The sequence below is a fragment of the Nasonia vitripennis genome, chromosome 5, assembly GCF_009193385.2.
Source record: "Nasonia vitripennis strain AsymCx chromosome 5, Nvit_psr_1.1, whole genome shotgun sequence".
In the NCBI taxonomy this organism is placed as follows: Eukaryota; Metazoa; Arthropoda; class Insecta; order Hymenoptera; family Pteromalidae; genus Nasonia; species Nasonia vitripennis.
Genome location: NC_045761.1, coordinates 26,391,479 through 26,416,257, shown reverse-complemented (window position 1 = coordinate 26,416,257; position 24,779 = coordinate 26,391,479). Strand labels below are relative to the sequence as shown.

The 24,779-nt window shown below is 43.3% G+C and overlaps 2 protein-coding genes and 1 non-coding gene across 7 annotated transcripts in view; 1 reads left to right on the top strand and 2 right to left on the bottom strand.

Moving 5' to 3' along the window:
* LOC103316203 (putative RNA-binding protein EEED8.10) overlaps positions 1 to 24,779 on the top strand; it is a 43,333-nt gene that overhangs the window by 7,554 nt on the left and 11,000 nt on the right. The window lies entirely within an intron of this gene.
* Positions 3,476 to 7,515, bottom strand: LOC100677991. Its single transcript, XM_016985684.2, has 12 exons — positions 7,411 to 7,515; positions 7,039 to 7,334; positions 6,850 to 6,984; positions 6,616 to 6,786; positions 6,401 to 6,543; positions 5,973 to 6,341; positions 5,571 to 5,899; positions 4,866 to 5,503; positions 4,451 to 4,796; positions 3,885 to 4,380; positions 3,679 to 3,808; positions 3,476 to 3,588 (listed from the first exon to the last, which is right to left on the bottom strand). The coding sequence occupies exons 1-12, from the start codon at positions 7,451 to 7,453 to the stop codon at positions 3,568 to 3,570; spliced, it is 3,117 nt and encodes a 1,038-aa protein (XP_016841173.1). The 5' UTR covers positions 7,454 to 7,515; the 3' UTR covers positions 3,476 to 3,567.
* On the bottom strand, positions 22,829 to 22,902 carry TRNAI-AAU. Its single transcript has one exon. It is a non-coding gene; the product is annotated as a tRNA-Ile (tRNA).

Genomic DNA, 24,779 nt, shown 5'->3' with positions numbered 1-24,779 from the left:
AAAAAAGAGCCAAGCGGTAAGGCGAAGGTCGAGTGCGTTGAAGCACGACGGAGACTTCTCGTGACGTTATACAGATTTGGAACCGCGACGTTGGAATGGACTAGTTTTACGAAATCCATGGATTACGAGGCTCGTGGCAATGAAGGGACCTCGTGTCTAATGGAGTTTCCCAACAGTAATAATATTAATATTTATAAATATCGCCAATTTATCTCGAATGAAAAGTTTAATAATTCATGAATTATGAGAACAGCATCGTGTACCTCTGCGTCCGATAAATTTTGAGATAAAAGCAGCGCATTCAAGTATAGTTGCCATTTATTTTGTATTAAAATAAATCTAAAGTTCGAAATCCAAAAAAAAGACCGAGCTACTTCAAAATCTAAATTAAAATAAATTCGAAAGTGCACAGAGGGCGTTTAAATTTGCAAAAACCCAGAAGCATCAGATGCCTCGAGAGCGTGTAGTAAATTTCACTGCTGTACAATTATTTATCGAAGTCCACTTGAAACGCCATTTTTGGCGCCGGATGAACTGCTGAACCACTTGACCATTTTAGCCCGTCCGTAATCGTATAGCTCGCGAAATTCTCGTCACGTGTGTAAATTTAGCAAAAATTTGACTCCGCATTGGCCAGAATCGGCATTACCCGGCGTTTGTTTACAAGCGGCGATAGACCCACGTCATTGAGTGAATTTCATCGCGCTTCTGCGTCACGCTCGCGAAAATACGACATAGTCAGGAGCTTTTCCTCCATACGTCGGAACGTATTTTCTCCGGCTTCTCATTCATGAATGACAAATCGATGCATTTACCGATCGTATGGGAAAGTCGGGATGTTTATCTAATTTTTGATCTTTAGTTGTTTGCGACGCTTGACGTCAGGCCGTGCTTTTATTGCGAATAGCCGGAGCGTCTTGTTTGCAAGGAAAAAATGATGTTGTCTTTACGGAGCGAAAAATAGAGCGATCTTAAAGATCTTGGAAACAATATTCTGGTGCCAGAAATAAGTCATCTGGTTGCGATGGTCTTCAATTTTCCCTCTATTTTGCTTTGGGCGTTGGAGCATTTTTTGAAATCGCGTCTAATTAACTCGGCAAAATAAAACTAGACTCCAAAGCAGGCTCAAAATCCAAAATCAGTCCAAAATGCCTTTTGAGAGTGAACGATCATCGTCCGAAAGATCGAGTACACTACCACTTACCCTAGAAAGAGTGCTACGGAGTCGGGAGTCACGTACAGCCGCAGTACACAAGCGGCTAAACTCGCGATCAGAGAAATGGGTGAAACTAGATTGGAAAGGTGATCTCTCGGATTTGGCAATCTTGGGTCATTCGCAGTCGCGTCCTCTAGTATACATACCGGCCGTTCTAAATGCAGGGCTATTTTCGTCGCCGTACCACCGGCCTCACAGACGCGGGCGCACATTTATTTTCAATTCGGCCACGGCCAAACGGGCATCGGGTGCGAGAGTGCTAGCCGCTTCCACGCCATTTTTCATGTGTTAAGGAGGAAAGAAGAGGTTTATGGTGTCCCGAGGGTCCCCAGAGGTGTACCGATTCGACTCATTGACTGTTTCGAGAAAAATAATAAAGCTCCACCGTAATTTATTTCTCTGGCAAGGAACAAAATAACGAAGCAGTACGACTGGTTTTACAAAATTTAAAAAATAAAGTCTTATTACCTTATGGCTTTTTTAGGGCGAATTTTCATCGCGATAATAAAAATCTGAGACAACGCAAGCGAGAACTCGCGCTTGAACTTATTTCACAGTTTATATACCCCACTTACAAAATTCTTGCTTTCGGTATTCGACCCAATTCTCAGCGCGGATTTCGTTGTGAATTTAAAATTAGACAAATGCCTCGCGCTTCCAATTGCACCCACGCCGCCCTTGCCGTGACTGTTGCCGCGAGACTGTCGCGTTTTCTGCTTCGCGGATGAGTAGGAAGCTGATGTTTGAGAGAATTCCGCGATTGGGATTGCTGGAGAAGGAAAGTAGTATGAGCTTGCGACCTTCTTTTATTGGATGAGAACTAATTTCTATAAATAATTTCAAATTTAAACAAACATTAGTCGAGAAGTAAATAGAATATGTTTTCTTGAAATTTAGATATTTATAAGACGACTGAAAATAACGCAAAAGAGTGCACATGTCTCAAAATAATTCAAAATCACTCGAATTAGTTGGCCTATAGCAAAATTTTGAGTTGGCAACGTCGTAGAGAAACATTTGTATACTTTGGTTATAAGATTTTTTTCGTGTAATTTAATATAGCGCTGAAAGCACGCAGATGAAGATGATACAGCGTTACTTGAATGTCAACGGTACTCAAACGGAAAATTAGATTTGATTTATTAAAACCTTATTTCCTATAGTAGCAGTTGCTTAAATCTACACGAATGATCAATATTTACTACAATTTATTAAAAAAAGTTTAGATTATTTACTTTCAAAATAATATGTGTAGCACTGATAAAATTATAGCGAATCGCCTTGAAATGATCAGATCGGTTCCTTGTATTAATAGCGCTTGAAATTCAAGAAATTTCTCTTCTTAATTCGAATCAAGCCCGCCGTGAGGAGCGACAGCGCGCGCGTCGAGAGAGATTAATAAGTATTTTCACCTGTGCGCGGCGCCTTATTTTAGCGAGGCCTCCTCATAATTTCTATCTGCTCATCAACATACGCCTTATATATAAATTATATTCGCGTGCTCGGCTTTCGCAACGGGGGACTTTTGATATTTGGCTCGGTCGGCGCTTGTTTCCGGTTTATACCGCGCGTGTATTTCTGATGCACCCGATGATCGTAGGTTACCACCTCGTGTCCGGCTATGCTATTATGTTCGGCTTGCGGTGACAGTGGGCGACATAATATTCGCGCGGCTTTCCGCATCCATCAAGTCCCGGGGACAACGCAGCGTCGAGTGGCTGGTGTCTGTTTTTCTTCTGTCGCTCCGCGAGAGGGTTAAGGTTTTCGTCCATTTATTTTTCTCTTTTTCATTGTCATGGTTCTAAATAAAATTATACACGCACAAACAGAGTTGCATAAAGTGAGACTTCTTCAGTACGAGTGTAGCAACGCGTGATTCACCCGAAGATTTATTTTTAGCCAAGGATGGCTATTCTTTATGTATTAATTAAAGGGGCTACCTCTTCTCGGAGCTCTAGAGGCTAAATTGACGCGGCAAAGTAGCGTCTCCGAAACAAAATCAATAAGTCGCTCGCTCGCAGCGAGCTCTAAAGGTCTTTACCGTGTCCTTTTCGCCGTTCAGTTAGTGCCGGAGGACGCTGATCCTCGCTAAATTGAAACTTATGAGTTTTTCCAGCCAACCCTGTATTTTGCTCCCCTCTCGTTGCCGCTTTACTCTTCGCACGTCCTAGCCATCGCTCTGAAACTTTTAGCTACGTCGCCTACTTCACTTGTTCACGCTCGATTTTCTCCCGATTTTTTTTCTCTTGTAATTTTAGAAATATTGTACACATAATTATTTATTTCATATTACGTTACAAGCACAACTAGGTCTGCTTTATAAAATGAATGATCGAAAAGTTTCTGCAAATTCAATCGGATTTTAATTTAACCTAGAACGAAAATCGTTATTAAATATTTATTTAGGGAATTCAGTTTGATATAAAGTGTAACGGGTTGAGGAAAATCATTAGGATACTCACAACAAAAGAAAGGTTTCCGTTGATTGGTAGAAATTCTTTGATCATCCCACATATTCCTGGCCTTGCAGACATCATGTCTTCAACTAGTTTTTGCTTCGCTACGAGAAAGTCTTCGAATGTCGGACCAAATCTAAAATTAAAGTTCATGTTTAGGTTTCATAGTATAAAAATAGTTTTGCGAATGTACTGTATAAATAAATAAATACAAATTATTTCTGTCTGGATTATTAACAGCATCAAGCCACTCTTGCTCATCAACGTCTGGACTAAACCCAGTTTCGCAATCGTATATGTCCAAATTATACTTTATACTGGTCAAATTTGATTCAAAAGCACTTTGGAATTCTTTTCTAGCATTTTTCCCCTTGGTTACGGTTTTACTGCACAAAGGTTGACATTCATCAGAATTGCTACTGTATAGCGTACTATAGACCTTAGAATAAGTAGATAATTTTGTTCGGAATTCGTCAGTATCCGTAGTTTCAGAAACCGAAATTTGTAATGTTTTTGTTTCTACGTTATACGATAACTCAAAACTAATTGGCAACATAGTATCGACATATGTAGATCGGCGAACTTGGTGAAATGTGTCAGCTAGTGAATTGTAAATTGATAAGTCGTATGAATTGTCGGCCCAAGTATTAAATTTGAGATTTAATTTTACATTCACGGTTTTATCTTCTAATTTGGCATTAGAATAAACTGGAAAAATAAAATGTTTATGATTCGCATAAAAATGTTTCCATTTTCAAATTTAAAAATTATGCCTAACCTTTGAATGAAAAAAGTGTCGGTTCATGATGGTGAAAATAGTTAGGAACACCAATATCTGTTCCTGCAGTAGATTCCTTAAATTTACTATAATATATTGTTGTGAAATTCATAGTATTAAATATTTGTTGCCAAAACTGTTCCTTATAGTCTTCCAATGAATTAGTATCGTAATAGTACACTTGAGTAGCTTGAAACCCATAAAACGGGATAATAGCTAATGTTGAATTTGTAGAACTCTTCGATTCATATTCGGTTATTAATTTTTTAATATCTGGATCTTCGTTTAGAAAATACTTTAATCCGTCTAAAATTATATTTTCAAGATCATCAAACATCCAGTAAAACTACAAAATTTTAAAATATTATTATTACTATGGCTATGAGAACTTATTCGCTGAAATATATTTACTTACTTGAATAAAAGGTCCTGGTTTTCGGCCATCGGCTACATTATATATGAAAGCCCCAATATCGGCTAATCCCGTATTTTCATTAATTTTTAAAATATATTGTATCATTGCTTCGCCAAAGGCATATTTATTGATCGAGTAATCAATAAAACTTACCGATGGTATACTGAAATTGACTTTTTTTAGTTCAGCGAACTTGACAATTTTCTCGTACATTTCTCGTATAGTTTGTCTACAAGTTGTACCGAAGTTGGCATGGGTTAAGATGTTTGACGATAGTAAATTCCTAATCAGCGGATTTTTCTGAGCGGTATATTGCCAGTACATCTCCATAGGACGGGTTTGATTTTCTAACTGTGTGACGTACATAAGTCGTAAAAAAGAGGCAGTGCGCAGTGGCATGTATTCACTTTCGTCAGAGAAAATGGGAAAGTATACATTGTGAACCAGCTCATGATTACTACTGATGCCGCCAAAGAGAGCAAATGCAGTAGCAACGCGAATACGATCGCCGTCATTTTGAATTTTGACTTCTTTGCGCAAAATTGGCCAAAGAAATCGCTCGATATTGCCGATTTTAATATTTTGAAACACCATTATATAAACGAGTATCATTTCATTGTCCTGGGCCTTGATAGCATCTGTCATTGTTAGAATATTGTTATAATTTTAGTATCAGGTTTTTAAACTTTGTATTTCATATTTTACCTTGAAGTTTATTGTTGAAATACTGCAGATATTTTTCAAGCCTCTCCGGTATTGTTACATCTGAATGGTCTTCATATATGCGATACACAAGTGATGCAAATCCTAGAATGCCAGCTTTCTTTACATCATGCGATATTTTTTCATCTAAATGTAATAATATTTCCATTGCTTCTAAGATATCTTCTTTCGGTTCTAGAACATATTGCGGAAATTTTGAAAGCACATCGAAAGCTTCGGTATCGGTAATCTCACCAAATCGAATTGCATCACGTATAGTTGCTGCACTTGCATCAGTTCCAACATAACATAGAATATCTAGATAAATTTTCCTATAAAAATTAATTAATCAAAAATGTGAATGCATGAGAATTAAAGCAGAAATAATCTACTATATTTCCGAACCTTATAAAAATATTTTTGTCTGTCTTTTCTTGGTCATTTAATTCATTCCATAAAACCTTAGTCGAATTGTAATCGAAAAAAAGCAATGAATCGAATATTTTATTAATATTGTTGCTGTTTTTAATGTCGGGATCTTGTTTAATAAACCGATCGCTGTTCATATAATCGTATGATGCCTTTAAAAGTTCTATTACTTTCGTTACGTTTCCTTTTCCAAAGTCGTGTCGTCCTTGCGTTATATCATTTCTTGCTCCATCAGCAACGTACGTTGTTGTTTTGTCATATATTACATCCTGTACTAAGCGTTCCTCATTAAAAATTGACCCCGAAAGACGTTTTGCATCTGATTTTTCATAAACAATTGTTTGCCTAAAACGAAGGTTATTATTTAGTTTTAGAAACTCAAATGTATCACCAAAATACTTTACTTAGTTCGTAAAACTAATCCATCTGATTTGTGAAGATAAGGCATTCGCGTTTCGATTTCATCACCTTCATATTTCATCAATTTAGTAGATTTTCCTTGCACATGAATTTCGTATACCTTATTAACAGAAGAAATGTTATCGTCCTGCAAACAAGTTCAAATTAAAATGTAATATTCATTAGTTTATTCACTTAACTTAATTTGATTTGTACTAACGGCTAATTGTTTAAAACATTGGTCAAATGAGACATCAAATATGTCTCTAGGATATTCACTGCAATATTTTGGCACATAATTCTTGGTTAAACGTATAATCTTTCCTTTTTTATTACCTTTCGGTTTTGTTATAAAGTCATTAGAAACTCTGCAGTTCCCATGGATAGTATACTAAAAAAATATGGATTATCGTGCGATAACTTACACTTTTGTATTTCTTTTATAAAATCTTACCTCATTTTGAAAATAAGAAATATTAGATTTGCCTTTTTTTACTATCGTCCCATTATATTGGAGGGCAGAAGCGATCGATAATTTAACGTTTATCGACCAACTCGCATCATCGTTTAGAAATTTGACACCTTGAAACTATGTATTTATTGTATATTTATAAGCTAGATGCGCAATATATTACAAGCATACCTGACCATCTTCTCCATACACGACAAGGAAAGGTTTTTCAATTATTTCAGAACCTTTGGGTGTGTATGTTGTTGTTGTTCTTAAATATTTATCCTTTGACCGCCCATTATATTCAGAAACGGTTATATTTTGAAGTTTAATAATATACGATATTGAATCACTCTCTTTTGATTCCTGCTGTATGTGTAGATTAGCATTAACTTTAGAACTCGATTCAAATCGTATTGGCTCGTAGACTTCAGCCTTTACTTCTGCCGTGTATTTATACAAGTCAACTTCATTTTCTGCACGACTTACTATTTTTTATTTTTGTTAGAATCTTTAGATTCAATACTCGAGTATTGAATAACAACTTATTCTCTATCAACTTACTTGGTACAATTGTAAAAAGCAGAACAATAATCCAAAAAACCATGTTGTTATACTAAGGTACACTCACTTTAAGCAGCAAACTGTGCTAAAGTAAGCTGGTGAAGTCAGAAGGCAACAAATTATTCATGAGTCAGTGCTGACGGAAACTGAAGTTCATAAAAATTCAGTTGACAATTAGATACATAAAATCTACTGCATTACGTTGGGCAAACACTTTACGACTTTTGTCTAAAATCTGACCGTGTTTGGTAATACTTTGTCCTTGATTATGATATGCATCTTGTAAATGCGCTTACGTTTTTGTCACGTCTATTGCTAATGCTTATTTCCTAGTCAGCTCACTGCAACTTAATTCGAATATTTTTCGAGTGACTAGAAAAGATTCTATTGCAATTACGAAGTTCTTATTTAATCGTTTGAATCATCAAAAATCACGCGGTCTATTGGAATGCACAGTTGTATATTTTTGGATGCTTTGTTACACAAGCTAATTCTAATTTTGAACTTTCATTCTTTGTCTAATTGATTGTTATAATTCTTCTTGAGATAATAAAGCGTTAAACATATACTTTATCGAGAGCAATTGCCAAAACGTATCTATTTATATTTAACAAATTGCTATGATGGCACGTTAAATGTTTGTTGCAAAGAAATTTTAATTGATAAACCAGTCATTAACAGAAAAATAGATCCAAGATGTTTAAAATTCTCGTCCAAAGTTTGCAAGCATATTTATGTGCGGAGATAATAAGTGACGTTTACTAGCAAATAAAAAAGTAAATAACCAGAAGTAGTTTTTTTTAATAATGTTCTATAACTTGTAATGTACACAGAAAATGTCGCATTTCTCGCTAAAAACCTTGTGCACACATAATGAGTCGTGCAAGCCTAACCAGTCAGACTTTTCTATATACTTCCTCTAGGTCACTTCTTCCTGCTCATTCAAAGACGCGACGCGTTCTCGATGCAGAAAATATCCGCAGCACCTAAAAGAAAGTTTCTTTTCGTTTCGTACTCTTGACAACTGACGTCTGCGAGCTCTGGCAAACTTTTCTACTGTACACTCGACACTCGGAACAAAAAAACACCGGTAGCCTCGGAAATATTGACAGCCATTGTAGAGTATTTAAGCTACTCGGGTGGTCAAAAACTTCAGAGTCTCTCTCCCGCTTTATTTGTCTATTCTTCTACCTTTTGGACATGCAAAGCGTTTTCTGACCGCAGCGAGGCTGAAGGAGGGGAGAAGCCAAAGGAGCCGCAACAATGTCCAAGCGCTATATGCGCCTGAGAGCAAAGGAGAAACGCTTAGTACGTTTGAGAGTACAAATATTTTGTAATGGGCTTTGTATTGTCGCGACGACTCGTGCACGCGATTCGGACAACGCGGACTTTTGGTTCGTTTGGTTTGCTTGCTTTTACTTTAATTGGAATAAATAACTTTATGAAATTTATATAGCAATGGTTTTTGTAGCAAGCTTAAAACAACAACTATATCTGGATACAGTAAACTCGATGAATAACTTCAGGAATTCAGCGCCGCGCACATTATACTGATATCCCGCAACCAAGCTAACTACATCAATTCCATCTCTTCCGTCCTTTCCATTCTCTCCGCATCTTTCTACCCCGTGTGCGCAGGGCAGCAATAACTCAGCATCCTCATTCCATTCACTTCCTCGCGCGCGCGCACAATATTCTAGCTCGACAAAGTGCAGAGCCTCTCCTCCCATTCGTAAAATTTATCATCGTTATACGACGACTCTGCTCTCTGCTGGCGTACGGTAGCAGCTGACAAAATTAGCCGAAAAGCCTCGGACGCGGATGCAACGTCTTCCAGGTCTAACAAAAGGACCTCGTGTGGCTCGTGGCGTTAAATGCCTTTTTAAGAACGCCCACGAGGCCGGGAAATCGATACACACAGGCCGAGGCTTTTGTTGATTTTTCAGGAGACTCGGGGCGCGCGCGCGCAAGCGAGCGATGCGAGATTTTAACGACGAGGCGCTTTTCTTGCAGTCGGTTTGTTTGGAGCTCGAATTAGCTTTTAGGAGCGACGCGCTCGCTCGTGACGGTTTATCGGTTTATATTGTAATAAAGGAGTAGTATCAACCGTCGCGGCCGGTGTGTCGGTGGTTTTTCTTGGAATGTTTCTCTTGGAGCTTGGGTTTTCGGGTTTTTCTTTTAGGAGCCGGTTGTTAGGATTTCGGTTCGGTTGGACTTTGTTGCGTTTATTTTATTGCACGAGAGATTCGAGGTGAAATTTGTCTTCTCGTTATTTATGGCACTGCATTGGAGTTTTTTGGCGTCTTGAATAGTTGCAGTGAACTTTTTCGTTTAGAAGGGTAAAAGTTTTTTTTTTTAATCAAATGATAAAATTTTATTTAATAACGAATTCTACAGGAAATCTAAGATTTTCATTCCAAAGTCTTCCGCGTAATTACCCAATTCGTCTCAGCACTTAGAATCCGATCAATCCGTCGAGGCATGAAAGTACAAGCGCGCGAGTCCGCAAGGCAGCGCGTGTCGAATCCCGTCGATCCGAGCCTAACGAGAATCGTGTTTGCGGTGCCGACGATCACCTTGGACCGACTCCTCTCGTTTCCCCAAAGAAGCAAATCCCCACAAAAGCCAAGCGAGACCGCGTCAGCTCCGCATCCTCCCGAGCATCAGCCATAGTCCGCATTGTCCTCTCGCATCGATCTTCCTCTCTCCTGGATACATACGGGCTCGGAAAAAGAGGAAGCACACACGTATACGTGTCCGAGAAGAACCGCACGCGAGCACCTGGTGAGCAAAGCAGTAGAGGAGAGGACATAAAGCGGAGAATTTGTCAGCGCGCCCCTCAAGCGGCGGCGCGCGCCTGCGGATATTTCCGAAATTTCACGCCCATTACCATTGTCAATGGGCAGATGCCGGCAGTCGTAACTGTGGATGCATGAAAGGGGCGCGCGCGCAAGAGAGAGAAAGAGACAGTGCACTTTTTGGCTTTTTCGTCCGCTACACTCCGCGGGATCCCCCCTATTTGTCACTTCTATTGCCTTGTGCGATGGGAGAGAGAGTGCCATTCAGGTGAGGAGGCTGCGTGCAGTATGCGAGCTCGCGGTGGATGATGCATCGGCTTGTTGGGTGAATTAGGGAAAACTTTGCTATACTGTTGCTCCAGCGGTATGTTCGTGCGGAAGCTCGTTTGCGGCCAGATGACGATTTTATGAATGCTTCATCTGCATAGTAATGTCTAAAATTCTTTGAAAGTTTTAATATTCGTAATTAATTATTTGATCCGTTAATCAAACTATACCGTCAATTGCGTCATCGGCGGACGAATCAATCGAGCACGCCGCCAACCGCCTGCTCAACCCTTGAGTCTTATCGTCATCGAGGCATCGACCAAAAAATCACACCCTCCGCAACCGACACTGTGGCGTATACAGATCAATCATCGTGAACGGTAGAGAAAAAAAGAGAAGCAGCGGTAAAGCGATGCATAAACTGCGCTCAGGGCGTGCCGGCTGCGGATGAGATTTTAAAAAAAGGGGTTGGCCCGATCCGCAAGTCAGCGAGCGATGTAAAAAGGCGCAGACTCATCGACGTGTCGATTCCCTGTTTTACGCCTTCATCGCCCTCGTTTTCTCCTCTGCCGAGCGTTTAATTAAACCCCATCGATCTTTATTAGAGCCTAGCAGCCGGAGAGTATCGAATACGGCTTTTCGGCGCTGGCTTACGATTTTTCCTTGCTGCAGCGGATCAGTCAGCTCTCTCTCTCTCTCTCTCTCTCTCTCTCTCTCTCTCTCTCTCTCTCTCCCCCAGGGCTCGTTACCCTCGATCGCGTCACGACGTCGATGGTATAGTCATGAATACGTTTATGTGCTGCTGCGTGGGTTCGCTGGAGGGTGATCTCGTATACGGGGAAGTGCTTTTTTCGTATATGCTCGATAGACTTCTTCGGCAATATGTTTTTGTAGGCGGCATGTGAATTGATGTTGGGTAAGCGAGTGTTTTGGTTTGATGAAAAAATTTCGATTTGGAGAAAGTTAATAATATACCCTCTCTGTTCTGTTCGAATAATATTCTACTTGTGTAAAATTCACCCTCGCTAATCGGATTATCGTATCCGAGCTACTTAGTCACGAAAAATCGTCGGCAGCTTAATCGACCTGCACAGCAGGTTGCGTTTAATGCATTTCAACGCGGAGATTATATAGGTTGGCAAATAGCATAAAATTTTACATAGGTTATATTCGTGTATTGATTTTCTTCAAGCTTGAATTGTGTCATTCATTTTTTATGTTTTTAATTAAAAAATGATGTGAATAAAGCTCTATTTTTAAATAATAATTTTATATTTTATTTTATTTGTTGGTTTCTTCACAAATTATGAATATCAACTTTTGCTGCAGCAGAAATTAATTCGTTTCTCACTAGCTCTGTCTTCCTTATCTCGCTTATCTCGCGCCTTGAAAGTTAGCCTTTATAAGCTGAATGACTTACCGAGTGACTGAAGTGTCATTATTAAGTCGTATTCTTAGGCGAGTTTAACCTTAAGCTGCATTCATCTATCGGCTATCGCTATTGTTGAATCAGTTCTAGTGTTTCTGTTGGTCTCACAACTTAAGATTATTAAAATAAAACGGTTAATTTCGTTCGCGTATTTTATTATATATTTCTCAAGTTTTTACGTGTGCCACGCAAGTATTGGGGATTTGAAATTAGATCTCGTTCAAGTCGTAAGTATACAGAATTCAAGTGAATATTTTACCATAAATAATAAATTCGAAACAGTTCTGACAAGACGATATTTATTTCAGGTTTCTAGACATGGAGCTTTCACCACTTTTTCGTTGAATATAACTTTATTTATTACACCTTTTTTCCACAAATAATCTTTAGGAAGGAAAATAGCAAGCTTACTCGCTGGGCAGCTTATTGCAAAAAAAGTATGACAAATTTCTGGGCCCTTATAATCCTCGGGAATACCATGCATTGACCACTGGTTTTCCCCGTACAGAAATGTCTTTGCAACTAGCCTTAGCTGGTCTGTTTCCTCATGCGCCAGAGGATTCGTGGAATAACAAATTGCATTGGAAGCCTGTGCCTTATTACCGTAACTCACCTGATTTGGACATTTTTTTGTCTCCGCATCAAAATAAAAAGTATTTTACATTTCAACTAGCCTCTATAATCATTTACTATTTAACGTTGCGATGCTTTGTATCCATATTTTTAAGTTACTTGGATGCATACTATAAAACAATCGACGAACCCGAATTCATACTGGAGTTGTCGAGGTATAGGAAGTTTCTCGAGCTCATGGAAAACAATACAGGATCAAGCTTTAAAAAAAAAACAATCTTTATCCCATAGGATGGATGTATTATGTTCTGCAATATCACGCAAGTTTCAGCATGTTTTATAATCGGATTTATATATAAAGGACAATCGGAATGTTGTAACATCGAAAAAAATTTACTTGTACTGCGCTCATGACCCAAGCTTTCGAAGCGTATTTTATTCTACCGTATGGTAGTGCTTTGATAATGGAAAAGTACACAGACTCTCAAAAGTCGGAATACGTATGAAGGTGAGTCAATAACACACAATTGTATCGCGAACGACGTTCATAATCTCAAATGTCCATTGCAGATGCTCGCTTGGCAACCAGCTGACTGAGAAAACATGAAGACGGTAAAAATAGGAAGCTGCGACGAATTGTGCCCGTTGAAAGATTATTTATAAATCGTCAAAAATTACACTGCCACAGACAAGGATTTAGAGTATCTCAATCGTGATACAACGGATAGCGGAAGCTTTCTTAAAGATTAAACCAACGTATAAACATAAGTTTAATGTTTGCATCGAATTGAAAAGGCATAGCATTACGATAAGTATTAAATTTTTTTTTAACTCGAATAAAATTTGAATAACACGACAATGTGTTCAATCCAGCGTGCAACTCAATCGTATATACAATAAAGCCGCGTCCCAGCAACTAAGTAATCGCAACACATGTGTACACACAGTCCACGCAACTGCACCCATTGGTCCACTCCATCCGTCGTTTCTGCGTGGAGCTTTCTCAAGAAGAAAATACGCCTATAGATTACGCCTTACTTTTGTACGAGCGAGCACCCCACAGGCGTGTCGACGCGCGCAAACACACGTCGTCCTAGCATGAAAGCGAATTAGAGCGGCGCTCTATAATCATGTAAGCGATCCTGTCTCGGTTGGGGCTTATAGAAAGGGATGTTGTCGGGGGAAGTTTTTTATAATAACTCTATCGCCGTTGTTGCAAAACTCTCAAATGCAGCACAAATTCACTCGGCATTAGCATAGAGCGTCTCTGAGAAAGTAGCGAAATCACCAGCGCACGCGTCCCGAAACCTCAGTGGGCACACTCCCACCACGCTCACACACACGCGGGCTTTCATATGTTAATGGAGGGCGTGCGGATCTCGCCTCCCAATATTAGACCGCGCGAGACCTTCTCCTCTACGTATATGTATAATATCCTCCGCACTACTACTGCGGACGCCAAATCCGAAGGGCTTTAACGGTCGCGCGCGATACACATAGGCACACGTAGGTGGAGGGTCGCGTCCAACCCCTCCCTTCGCCACACGAGGAGTATGACAAGTATATTACGTCGCGGCGTTTATATCAATTAGCTGCTGACATTTTCGGGGGTCGGCTGATATTGGCTAGTCCGGTCCCGTGCGTGGGCTTTTCTCTTTCTCTCACACTAGAGCGTATGTTGGTGGAGCTGGGGTAGGGGTTGAAATTGAATCTGGGAAGCTTCGCGGACGAGTATATGCGCGTTGATTCAATGATGATGTTGCAGGGTCTTGACTCCGCGCGTGCCAGATTTATCGCGCACGCGGCGAGATGCTTTGCTTGCTTTATTTCCTTCTCTGCGCTCTGCGGTTCTATTGTCTCGGGGCGAGGCTTGGGATGAGTCGAGAAATTAATACGTTGTTGGCCGGTGTTATAGCTTCTGCTTGTGATATCTGATCTGCTGGTATTAGTCGTACTGGATACACACCACTTTATTAAGTCGTGTGTACCGAATGTGCATTAAAATTCCCAGCGGACACGGCATGTGCAAACGTAACGTTCGAAACTCTCGGAGGACAGTCGAATCCGCTGACCAGCTAATATTAAAAATGACGGTTGTCGCGTTCTCTTATTGTATACCTGGCACTTTTTCGAGTATTCAGCGTGAGTGTGCTCTCGAGTGCCCGCCCATGAGGAGCAATAAAAAAACATCTGCTGCCGAGTCGTGTAAGATTAATCTTCGAATTTATGATTTCGACCTATAGACCTTTCAGATCCCTTAATCCTCGGAGAATACGTCCGCTTCGAGTAGAAGCTCGAATCGAACTGTTGACTGCCGTTAATAAGTTCCCATTTGTTCTCGCGTCTTAATCTGATAAGAGAAATATTTTTCAAGAAGTGCTCTCGTCTGCTGAGCAAATCTGAAAATGTACAAAATCAACTTTTACCCGCAACCATCACTAACGCACACACTCGTCCCCACAACAGCCGAGTACCTTTTTCCTCAACAATAAAGCTCGCACTTTCGATTCACGTACGCCCTTAAGTGCCAGCTCTCAGAGTTAAAAAAGCAGCGAGAGCGACACATCCGGCTTCTCTCGATCTCACACACATACGGGAAAAATCCAGCTTTCTCTCTCTCTCTCTCTCTCTCTCTCTCTCTCTCTCTCTCTCTCTCTCTCTCTCTCTCTCTCTCGCCTCGATAAATCTTCCGGGGGGCATCATTTAGGAGCGTTTAGCCCGCTGGGACCAAGGAACGCCCATCGAGAGCGCGCCTCGAAAAGTCACTTTCCCTTTGTTTGCTCAGAGACCTGGTGGGGTGTGACGATTTTTCGCTACGGAGGGGGACGACGCTGCATTGTGCTCGCGGTAGACAGTTCGGAAGCGATGCGCTAAATAAATTACGAGCTTGTTAGTGCGGTGTGGTATAATACGGGCTCGGGACTCTGGATGCGATTTTGCACGGAGATTATCGAACGATTTTCGATAGTCGATATGTCGCTCAGCGTTACGATTCACAGTTTTTAATTCGTCTCGATCGCGAACATAAATCCGGGCGTATTCAGCGCACTTTCGCTAATGAAACTACTCGAGCAAAGACCGTAAAATCTTCCGATCCGCCGGTTTCCAAATTTATTTCTTATCTGCGATTACACGCGAAGACAAAAAGTATACACAACGCGGATAAATTACTCGTCGATAATTGCACAATTGAGAGACTGAGGAAAAATTCAGGCCAGCGGAGTATTTTTACGTTTTGTCGACGATCCGGAACTTGTAGCCGTCAAAACTTGTCCTTTACACTCTATTATAAGCCCACGCGAAACCCGACGCTCTTTTTATACAGGCTCCGAAAGCTCGGCCGCGGGAAAGCCCTGGAATCCATTAGTCGGGTATAATTTATCATCGCTGCATCGCCGCTTGATTTCTTGCCAACTTATTGATACTATTAAAAAACCGCGGCCGAATATCGGAAGAGAACATTTAAAAAAAAACTCACCCCAAAGAAGTGAAACTCCCGTTCGAGCAAACAAAAAGACAGTAGAGGATCAACCCCTGCCTATACCTATATAACCGAAAATCGGTAAATTCGGCGGAAGTTTATTGCGCAAAACATCCGTTTTCTCCCCCCAGAAAAGACCTTCCTACAAACTGTCCGCATAATACAAGCCATCTACGGAAGAAGACCCGAGAGACGAAGAAAGGGAAGAAATTTGTCGTCGGCTATTGTGCGAGTACCCGCCCATTTTGGTCATCGGCGCGTAACAATCGATCGGCGCGTAGGTTTGATCTTTTAAGCGTCGGCCAGTGTGTTGTCCAGTCCGTCGCATCCGGCCGACTTTTCGGATGTACCTCCGGCTGATTTTTTTTTCTCTTCTTTCGCTCTCTCTGTCTTGTGTGTTTTCGGGCGAAGCGACTAAAAGGTAGCGGGACAATGGTGAGGAGTCGGGGCAGAGGTGCTACTGGAATTTCCAAACGTGAGAGTTTGGAAAATGTGAAATTCCGGGGCGAGCTGCGAAACGGAAATTCGAAATCGATGGAATTTTCGGACCCGCCGAAATTGCGACGAATCGAAGGGAGTTTAATTAGATAGTCGATTTTAGGAATAGCGAGAATATTATTAGATCGCGATCATTCGAGCGACTACGTCATTGGACTCATATTCGTTGTATCTGGTGAACCAAGCGAAATTTGGCAGCCGCATCGATTGCGACATCCGATTCAAATAAACAAAACGGGAGATAGACACCACACGCGTATAAACAAGAATCATCCCAAGGCTATTCTCGCGGAATCCGAAATCACGGAGCATCGAATCAATCGCGCCAAAATCGCTGTCTCTCTACTATGCCGCAGTACGACCTCGTGACCCACAGGACAATAATTACGGGCGACTGGTGCCGCTATTCTAGCCGGAGGCGGGCGACAATTGGCCGGATGTTTCTCCCTCCTCGGTAGCGTATTGTCCTAGCCCTGCCCCGGGGGTGCGCACATTGTCGCCTCGCTAGACTGGCCGACGCCTGTGTGTATACCCCGAGGTATAAAGACAGGAGAGAAAGATTCTCGCGCAGGGGTGGTATACACAGAGAGAGAGAGAGAGAGAGAGAGAGAGAGAGAGAGAGAGAGAGAGAGAGAGAGAGAGAGAGAGAGGATGCATTGCTCGCTGCGGATCCGGAACGCTCGATGGGAAGTGAAGGTTTTTTTCTTTTTTGTCTTCCTGGAATGTCGGAAGTTTTTGATCTAGGCGCGGACTTTCTGAGAGATTTTTCATTGCGCAGCTCCGCGAACGCTGAAATACGTGCACCTTCGAATTACCGAAGTTTTAACTGCAAAGCGAATCCGATTTACAACCGGCACACACCCGCAATTCCAGCGGTGCTAATGTCACGCGTCTCCGCACGAAACACTGAAGTTCGGTGCTTGCAGCGTATAATTTTTCTCATTGTCAGGGGCTGTACGCAGAAAGAGGAAGGCAGATATGCATTTCGCCCTCCCTGTGATATTATACGCGCGTGCGAGGGAAAGCTCGTCGTCTATTATCACCGCGTCGTTCGTTTCTCCGCTTTCGTGCAGTGCGCGAACGCGAAGCTTCACGCCGTGGTGAGCAGCGGAGAGACGAGGAAGTGGGAATAAAGCTACTTATTTTTTTTCAATTATAATTTGGCGTATTCTTGCGCACAGCGATATTGTTTACACTACAGCTGTATAATTATACGAGCGACGCTTTCATTATTACTAAATCACAACTAGCGCATGGCAGTAGCTTTGAAACAAAGTCTCGGCGAAAGACGATAAAAGTCCTATGATCGATAGCGCTACTAATAAGTCGGAAGCCTCTGCGCGGTATAGCGCGAAATCAGAGAGAGAGAGAGAGAGAGAGAGAGATAGACAATACCTTCGGGGGAGTACATAGCGGTGTGTGTGTGCGCGCGCGATGAACTGCGAGCGCTCGGGCTATTACCGCACTTCCGGCAACAGAAAGCAGCACTTAGCCGACGTCAGCTCGTTTAGACTCGCGGTGCGATTAATATACGACATACAGTCAGCAGCGCGATGGGAAAAAATTATTATTTTTTTTTTCGGCTCAAGGGGTGCTGCTGATCGATAATACGAGCGGGCTTTATGTGAGGTTGCATTTTCGTGCCGAGAGTTATTTCCGAGCATCGAGGATAGCGCTTTGAGCGATATAATTTCCGAAAATCCGCCATGGTATACACACACAAGCTCGTTTTCTCTCGACGCGACGCGTCGCGTCTTCTAAATATAGCGGTTTGGGGCATCAGCCGAGCCGAGACCTTCGGTAAAAGTGGAACGAGCGAAATAAGAGTAGAATGGAGTAGCGCGCGATTATCAGGTTTGGATTCGCGCCAGTTCTCGTAATCTTTGAGCGCTGCCCGCTCGCTGAAGAAAAAAAAATCATCGAGTTCGAAAGATTTCTTCAACGCACCCATAGCTCCCCAGCGCAGGGGATCATCAATCCCGAGAGATAACAAACCCCGCGAGCTTTCCACCCCCTATAAATGATATTTCCTCGGCCCCTAACAAAGAGCCCGCGCGAAATACTTCATAAAACGGCAATTAAGTAGCAGCTCGCTCGAGTCCTTTCTTCCTTCCGCGACGGGGTGCAGAGATAGGTATATATACGTATACACGTTCGCGCGTCTGCGCATCGCAGCGGTATCGACCACTCGCGTCCCGGTCGCCCTGGCCACGCCTTTCTCGCCGGGGACCAGGTGAGCTGGCGCCGCGCCCCCTTTTCTCGCTCCTCTTCTCTCTCTCTCTCTCTCTCTCTCTCTCTCTCTCTTTTCGCGAGCGGCGAGAGATATGGGATCGTTGCGCGCCACCCAGGGAAGAGTCGTCGTCGGGGGGATGAAGCCGTTTTCGTCCTTCTCGGGCATATAATCGTAATCGGGATTTTTCCTTGTTTATTCGCGCGCTCGACTCGAGCTAATTCTCAGAGCCGCGAGAAAGTTTGCAAGAAGCGTAGTATAGATAGAGAGCTACACATAAATAGCACAGCTACGAGAAACTTTAATAAGATCGTTCGCGAAAGTTTTTTTTTTTCGCGGCGCAGGGAAGCGCGCACGCGAATAAGAAAAGTTTTAATCAGCTCAGCGCTCGCAGCGAGTCCTCGGAGCCTAATATAACAGCACCTTTTCCACGCGGACACTCGGGGAATTAATAATCTCGCACCTCGACTGTTCCCTATACGTCCTAACGCACACAAACAGCGCTTACTTTCCCTCGATTTAACCTTTTCACACATTTATAGCTCGCGACTATTTACACAGACTAATTTTAATCCGTTTCCCCCGCGTAGCCCATCTCAATGGGCCCCGAAATCCACGGCTGTGTGTGTGTATGTATGGATATAGAGCGACACCTACTAGGAAAATATTTGCGGATCCGTCGGCTCAGAGAAGTAGCCGTCGCGCACAATGGCCTCGTCCGCTGCGCTGACACGAGGCATTATTATTCTATTATGCGTTGCGATCGATCCCGATCCGGAAAGCGTTTCTCCGTGCCGACGGCGGGCGAATCGAACGTTTTCGCTCGTGAAAAGCTGCGCATGGAACAGGGATTTTCTCCGCATCGCCCTGCTGTATTTCCGTAAACTTCGGCGATTGTGCCTCGAGCTCTCTCACCCTGATGTTTGCTTTTGTAGGCTCGATCGCTGTGGTTGATAGTTTATTTTCTCAGCAGGAGTTTATCACTTCAAAAAATACGCGGCTAATTCAATTCATAACGCGCGTAAAAAAGCAAAATCTCCCTCATTCAACTCCGGCTCGGTCCTCAAAAAAGAAAAAAAAAATCCGAGGAACCAGTTCGCTCTCCAAAGGAAACTAGCCTCCTCAGTCCAGCGAACCCATGTCAGCGTATCCGCATAATACACTGTCCCAGCAAACAAGCGGCAAAACAGCGCGACGCGCGCGTTTAACGGGCTTATCCCTGTCGGGTCTCTCACACAGAGGCGAAATTGAGCGAGAAATCAATGCACGCACTGACGCCCTCGCTGAATACGACCGCCGCTACCGCTGTTTGCTCGCGCCGGACGGATTATCCTCTCGCACTTTAAACTCACTCTCTGCAGGCTTATACGGCCCCGTGTTTTTCCGGGAAGAGCTGGGGCAGGATTTCCCAGCGCATTGTTAATCAATTTGGGAGAGCCTTGTCGAAGTGTCACGATTTCTACGAGCTTCTTTATACGCTCGTGCGCGCGCGGGTGTGTGTGCCGTAGACGCGACAATGGAGGAGTTCTCTCGATCGATTGGCTCCTTGTGACGGAGGATTATGCGCCCCCGGGTGTTATATTGCGTGAATCGACGGCGAATGCAGCGTCTTTTGTGGCCAATTAGCGCTATTACGCGAAATATTACTCTTTGATCTTCGCACTCCCAACGTATAATAAAACAATAATACGCTTTGGCGCGTCAGCACCGAGGAATCTCTGATTTTGCTCGAAACGAAAAAAAAAAAATCTTTTCCTCGCGCTCATTAAATAACGATCGTCGCACGCGTTCTACAACCGCTGCGGCGTCGAAAAGCCACTATACACCCGGTCGTTAGCGCACCATCAGATCGGAAACGCGATTCTCCCCCCTCGTTCTCTCTCTTTTTTTTTCACGCGACCGTCGCGGTTACATAGGTGCAGGCGCGAACACAATGGAAGGACGATCGCCAGCTCGCAACAATGGATACACGTTATGGGTATGTATGCACGTGTTCGATCGCTAATCGATTTTAAAAGTCGCCGCTGTGGCTTTTACGCGCGCGAGGCCTACATAGATATAAGCGATACGCGCACTTTGCTGCCGTGTGGGAAAGCGATGGGTATCGGCGAGACGGACGGAGGCTAATTGCCGTGAATTACGCTTCTTTTTTTCCGACTGATTGGGGTGAGAGTGGAGGCTTTTTCACGATGGATCGAAGGTACGAATCTGGGAAATTCATACGCGGATCGAGGTCAGATTGTATAGTTTTGTATAGTGTACGAGATTATTAATCAAAAGCCGCGATATCGTCGAGGCACCTCGAGCGGAAAACAAAGCCGAAGCAACCCTTGACGTATACACTATCCGACGATCTTCATCATCTCGGCGAATGAGTTAACGCAGGGGGAGAGCTGCATATACGCGTCTGGACGACAGCCAGCCAGCCAGAGAGTGGAGTTTTACCCCGTTGCGGTGCGTGGGCAGAAAAAGCCGCCGACGACGACGGCGGCAGGCAAAATTAATCAAAGGGAATTTCCTCGGAGCCGAGCAAGCATATTCGCTCTCCAGGAATGAATCGCTTCCGTTTCCGCCTCGGCTTTATGGTACATTGCAGCCCAGCGATGTATTAAGATTACTTAATCGATATGGAAGAGACCGTCCCGCGGTACTGTGCAGCTAATTCGTTTTTCACTCGGCGACGACAGCCGAGAGATGTTGTTATACCGAGGCTTGATGAAGTTAGCGCTGATTCGTATTTCGCCAAGATCAATCGAGTAAGCACAACAACGTATTCGTCGCAGCAGCAAAGCAGTCGTTTATACGAGTAATTCGCGAAGCATTAGTCCTGCCAAAGTGGACATCGGCGCATTGTGGCAGCTTCCAGGAGGAAATCGACTTGCCTCGACAAGGGAGATTTCCTTCGCGAAACTTCGTGAAACTTTTCAGGATTGAAAAAGTTTCGCGCAGTGGACGTTCTCTTCCTCCAGCCGATGTCCCCTGCGGCGGCGGCGGCATAGTCGAGGACGAGGGTTCGGAGAATTGTATCGCTGGACTGGACGTGTCGGGACGGACACTTTATTGTTTCGTCGCGATAGTGTCCTACTCGTTCTCATATACTGATGTAGCGCGTAATTGAGCGTCGTTTTTTGCCCAAAGCAAAGCAACCCTTTGAATTTCAACGCGAGATTCACACGGCCGGAGACAAAGCCGCTGACCATCCTACACAGATCGAGATATCAAATCACACCAGTTCCCATAAGTCATCGGGGCTAATTTCACCTCGCGGCTGCACCGGCCGAACAAAAGATCCTACAAAAAAGTCTGTATACACAGAGACAAGGAAAAAAGGGCACACTCGGGTCGATATCAATTAGGATGCTCTTTCCGGTCGCGTGTCCCCTTGTAAAACGACGCTTCCGGCACTCGTGGAGTAACACTCTTCGGCATTTGGGCTCATGTGACCGTGACGTCGGTCGTGTGCCAAGTCGACGCGGGAGAGAGAGATAGTATCGGAGCGCCGCGCGTGGCCGTCGCTGATTCCCGCGATCGTCCGTATGCACATACTGTTTCGTGTGTATGCGACACTTGATATAGCCTCGCCTCCCCGTGTGTAATGATGGCTTTGACTTTTTTTGGGGATCGGGAGTTTTTTAGGATTCTTTACTGGGTGGAGGTCGACTAATGAATGGATATATGGTTGGTGTGGGATTTGAAAATTATTTGATTTGTTGTTAATAAGAGACGATATGCGTGCATCGCTTCGCTGCCGTATCAGTAGGCCTGATAGCTAACGCGAGATAAAATATGTATAGATACGATGAAGTAATCAGACGTTATCGAATTCATGAATTCGCGTCGGAGATATAACGTTAGGAATAGTTGTCGTTTGAATGAAACTTGAAAAAAAAATTGCTTCGATAAATTGTGCGAAGTGAATAAATTTATATTGAATAATTTTGTCAGCTGTATGATTTATAGGAAAAAAATATTTGTAACTGTACTTTTGAGTTAAGTTTCGGGCAACTCGACGATGTGATACCGCCAACGGGACGTTTCTTTGAGAGGAAAAATTAAGAAAAATTTGTCGGAAAATCGCGAATTTTTTTTAACTGGGATATAAGAAATATAAAAAGAGAATTGAATCAAAGTTAAAAAAAAAGTGGCCCATGAGGGGATCGAACCCGCGACCTTCGCGTTATTAGCACGACGCTCTAACCAACTGAGCTAATGGGCCTTGAAAACATTGTAAATCTAGGTGCAACAAAATGAAAAAAGGCAATTTTAAGGCTTAAAATGAAAAAATTTGCCAAAACCAATAATTTTTTACCCATAAAAATATTTGCCTAACTTTTGTTCCTACTAAACCTCCTCATTCCTACAATTCCATCCCACATTCCGACCATCTCAAATATCAAAATCCATAGAACAATCTCAAAACACGTTCTCTCTCTCTCTCTCTTAACACAAGGTCAGTCCTCGAGTCAAACCAACGCGCACTCGCAACTGTCTCAACAAAAATTCACGTCTTCCTTGGCTCTGTACTCCCCGACAAAATCAGCTCGCATATATAAAAGGCCCGACCAGTCTCCAGAGCCTGGACGTACCGAACAATGCCGTCGTCCTCGACCCGAAGCATCGAGCCACTACAGCGTAACAATAACCGGGCAGCAGCAGCATCAGCTTGGAATTCGGCGACGTTGCTTCAGGGGGTTAAAAAAGGAAAGGCTGCTGTCGCGCTGATCCACCCCACGGAAACCAGCCAATAAAACAGCCGACCCCCCACCCCTCTCCGAATTTCATTGTTCGAGTTCTTTAGCTTTTTTCGACTGGTTCGGAGTGCCCTGTCTCTCTCTCTCTCTCTCTCTTTTTTGCGCTCGCTTTATCTTCCTGTGTGTGCATGTGCATGTGTTTTTATTAGTCTGGAGCTGATATGTTGCCCACTTTTTCGGGGCTTTATCGGAGCGTGTATTTCGGAAGTATACACAGGGACAGTGGCTTGGAACTGACAAGGGTGTGAGGGGCTCGTCTCGGAGGTGATTATCGTACGATTACAAGTTGGAGCATCTCGAGTTTTCTTGTAGCTTCCAGAAAAAAAAAAAATTTCTATCTAAGCCAATCTGCATATTAGCTCTCAACAAAGGCCAATTCCTCATTCGATCGCTACAGCCCTTCTTCCCGCGCGAATCTGCTTTATCCCGCTTTTTTTTTCTCCAGAAGTACGCGAGAGCACACACACCCCCTCGATTACACTCGGAAATATTAGGGGACGTCCCGTCGTCGCTGTACTCGCAACTATCAATTTATTAGCGTCGATCGGCACCGGACCCTCATCCCCCTATATGTATTTTTTCGTATGCGCCTTTCCTTTTTTCGCCGTCGCCGCCGCGTGCCGTGCGCGTATCGTCGCTATCCGGCCGATTGACTATATGAGTCCGATATTAGGAGCTTCTTCTTTCCGATTTTTCCGAACGACGCTGCGGGGACGCGGTGACTCGGTTGCTTTTTGTGCATCGCACGAGCGACTGATTTCGAGCTCTGTGGGCATATTATATCGCTGATTTATATTCATTCGGCTAATCTCCTTCGAGTACATATCGCGGAGATTGCTCACATGATTAATGCGCAGCTCTGATCCGATCTGCATCCACGTTACAAAACGCAAAGTATTCCGTCAATCCCAGCGTCGATACTTACGTATATATATATATATATATTGCAAGGTCCGCGTTCGAAAGTCGCGTACGGTCTCGCTCGAGTGGCGCATAGCTCTGCGAACTCGCGCGGCGATATTAATAAACGCAATAATTGACAGGAGAGGGCGGCGCGCGGGGAACGTGGAAAAGGAAGCCCGAACGGCATAGCATAGTAGTAGCGGCAGCGATTGAAAATAGAACTGTGAGCTACGCGCCGAAAGACGAACTATGCGGGGGATTCGGCTGAGCTGTAGAAACAGTGGAATCTTTTCGGGCTTTTCAGCCTTGAAATTTTCTAACTTTATTCTACGAGAATTATCGATCGCTTGTATTTGCGGCATTGTATTGAAAAAAATGTCTCCAGCAATTCGGAGCACAGTCTCCTCGCGATATCGCGTCTAGAATGCTAGTGCCTGCG

What these genes read in the sequence shown, in the direction of transcription:
- LOC100677991 (XM_016985684.2), bottom strand. Translation starts at nt 7,453, where the DNA reads ATGGTTTTTTGGATTATTGTTCTGCTTTTTACAATTGTACCAA. An exon ending in AATGTTTTAAACAATTAGCC is followed by an intron (nt 6,544 to 6,615) that starts GTTAGTACAAAT and finishes ACTTGTTTGCAG; the next exon opens with GACGATAACATTTCTTCTGT. An exon ending in GACAAAAATATTTTTATAAG is followed by an intron (nt 5,900 to 5,972) that starts GTTCGGAAATAT and finishes TAATTTTTATAG; the next exon opens with GAAAATTTATCTAGATATTC.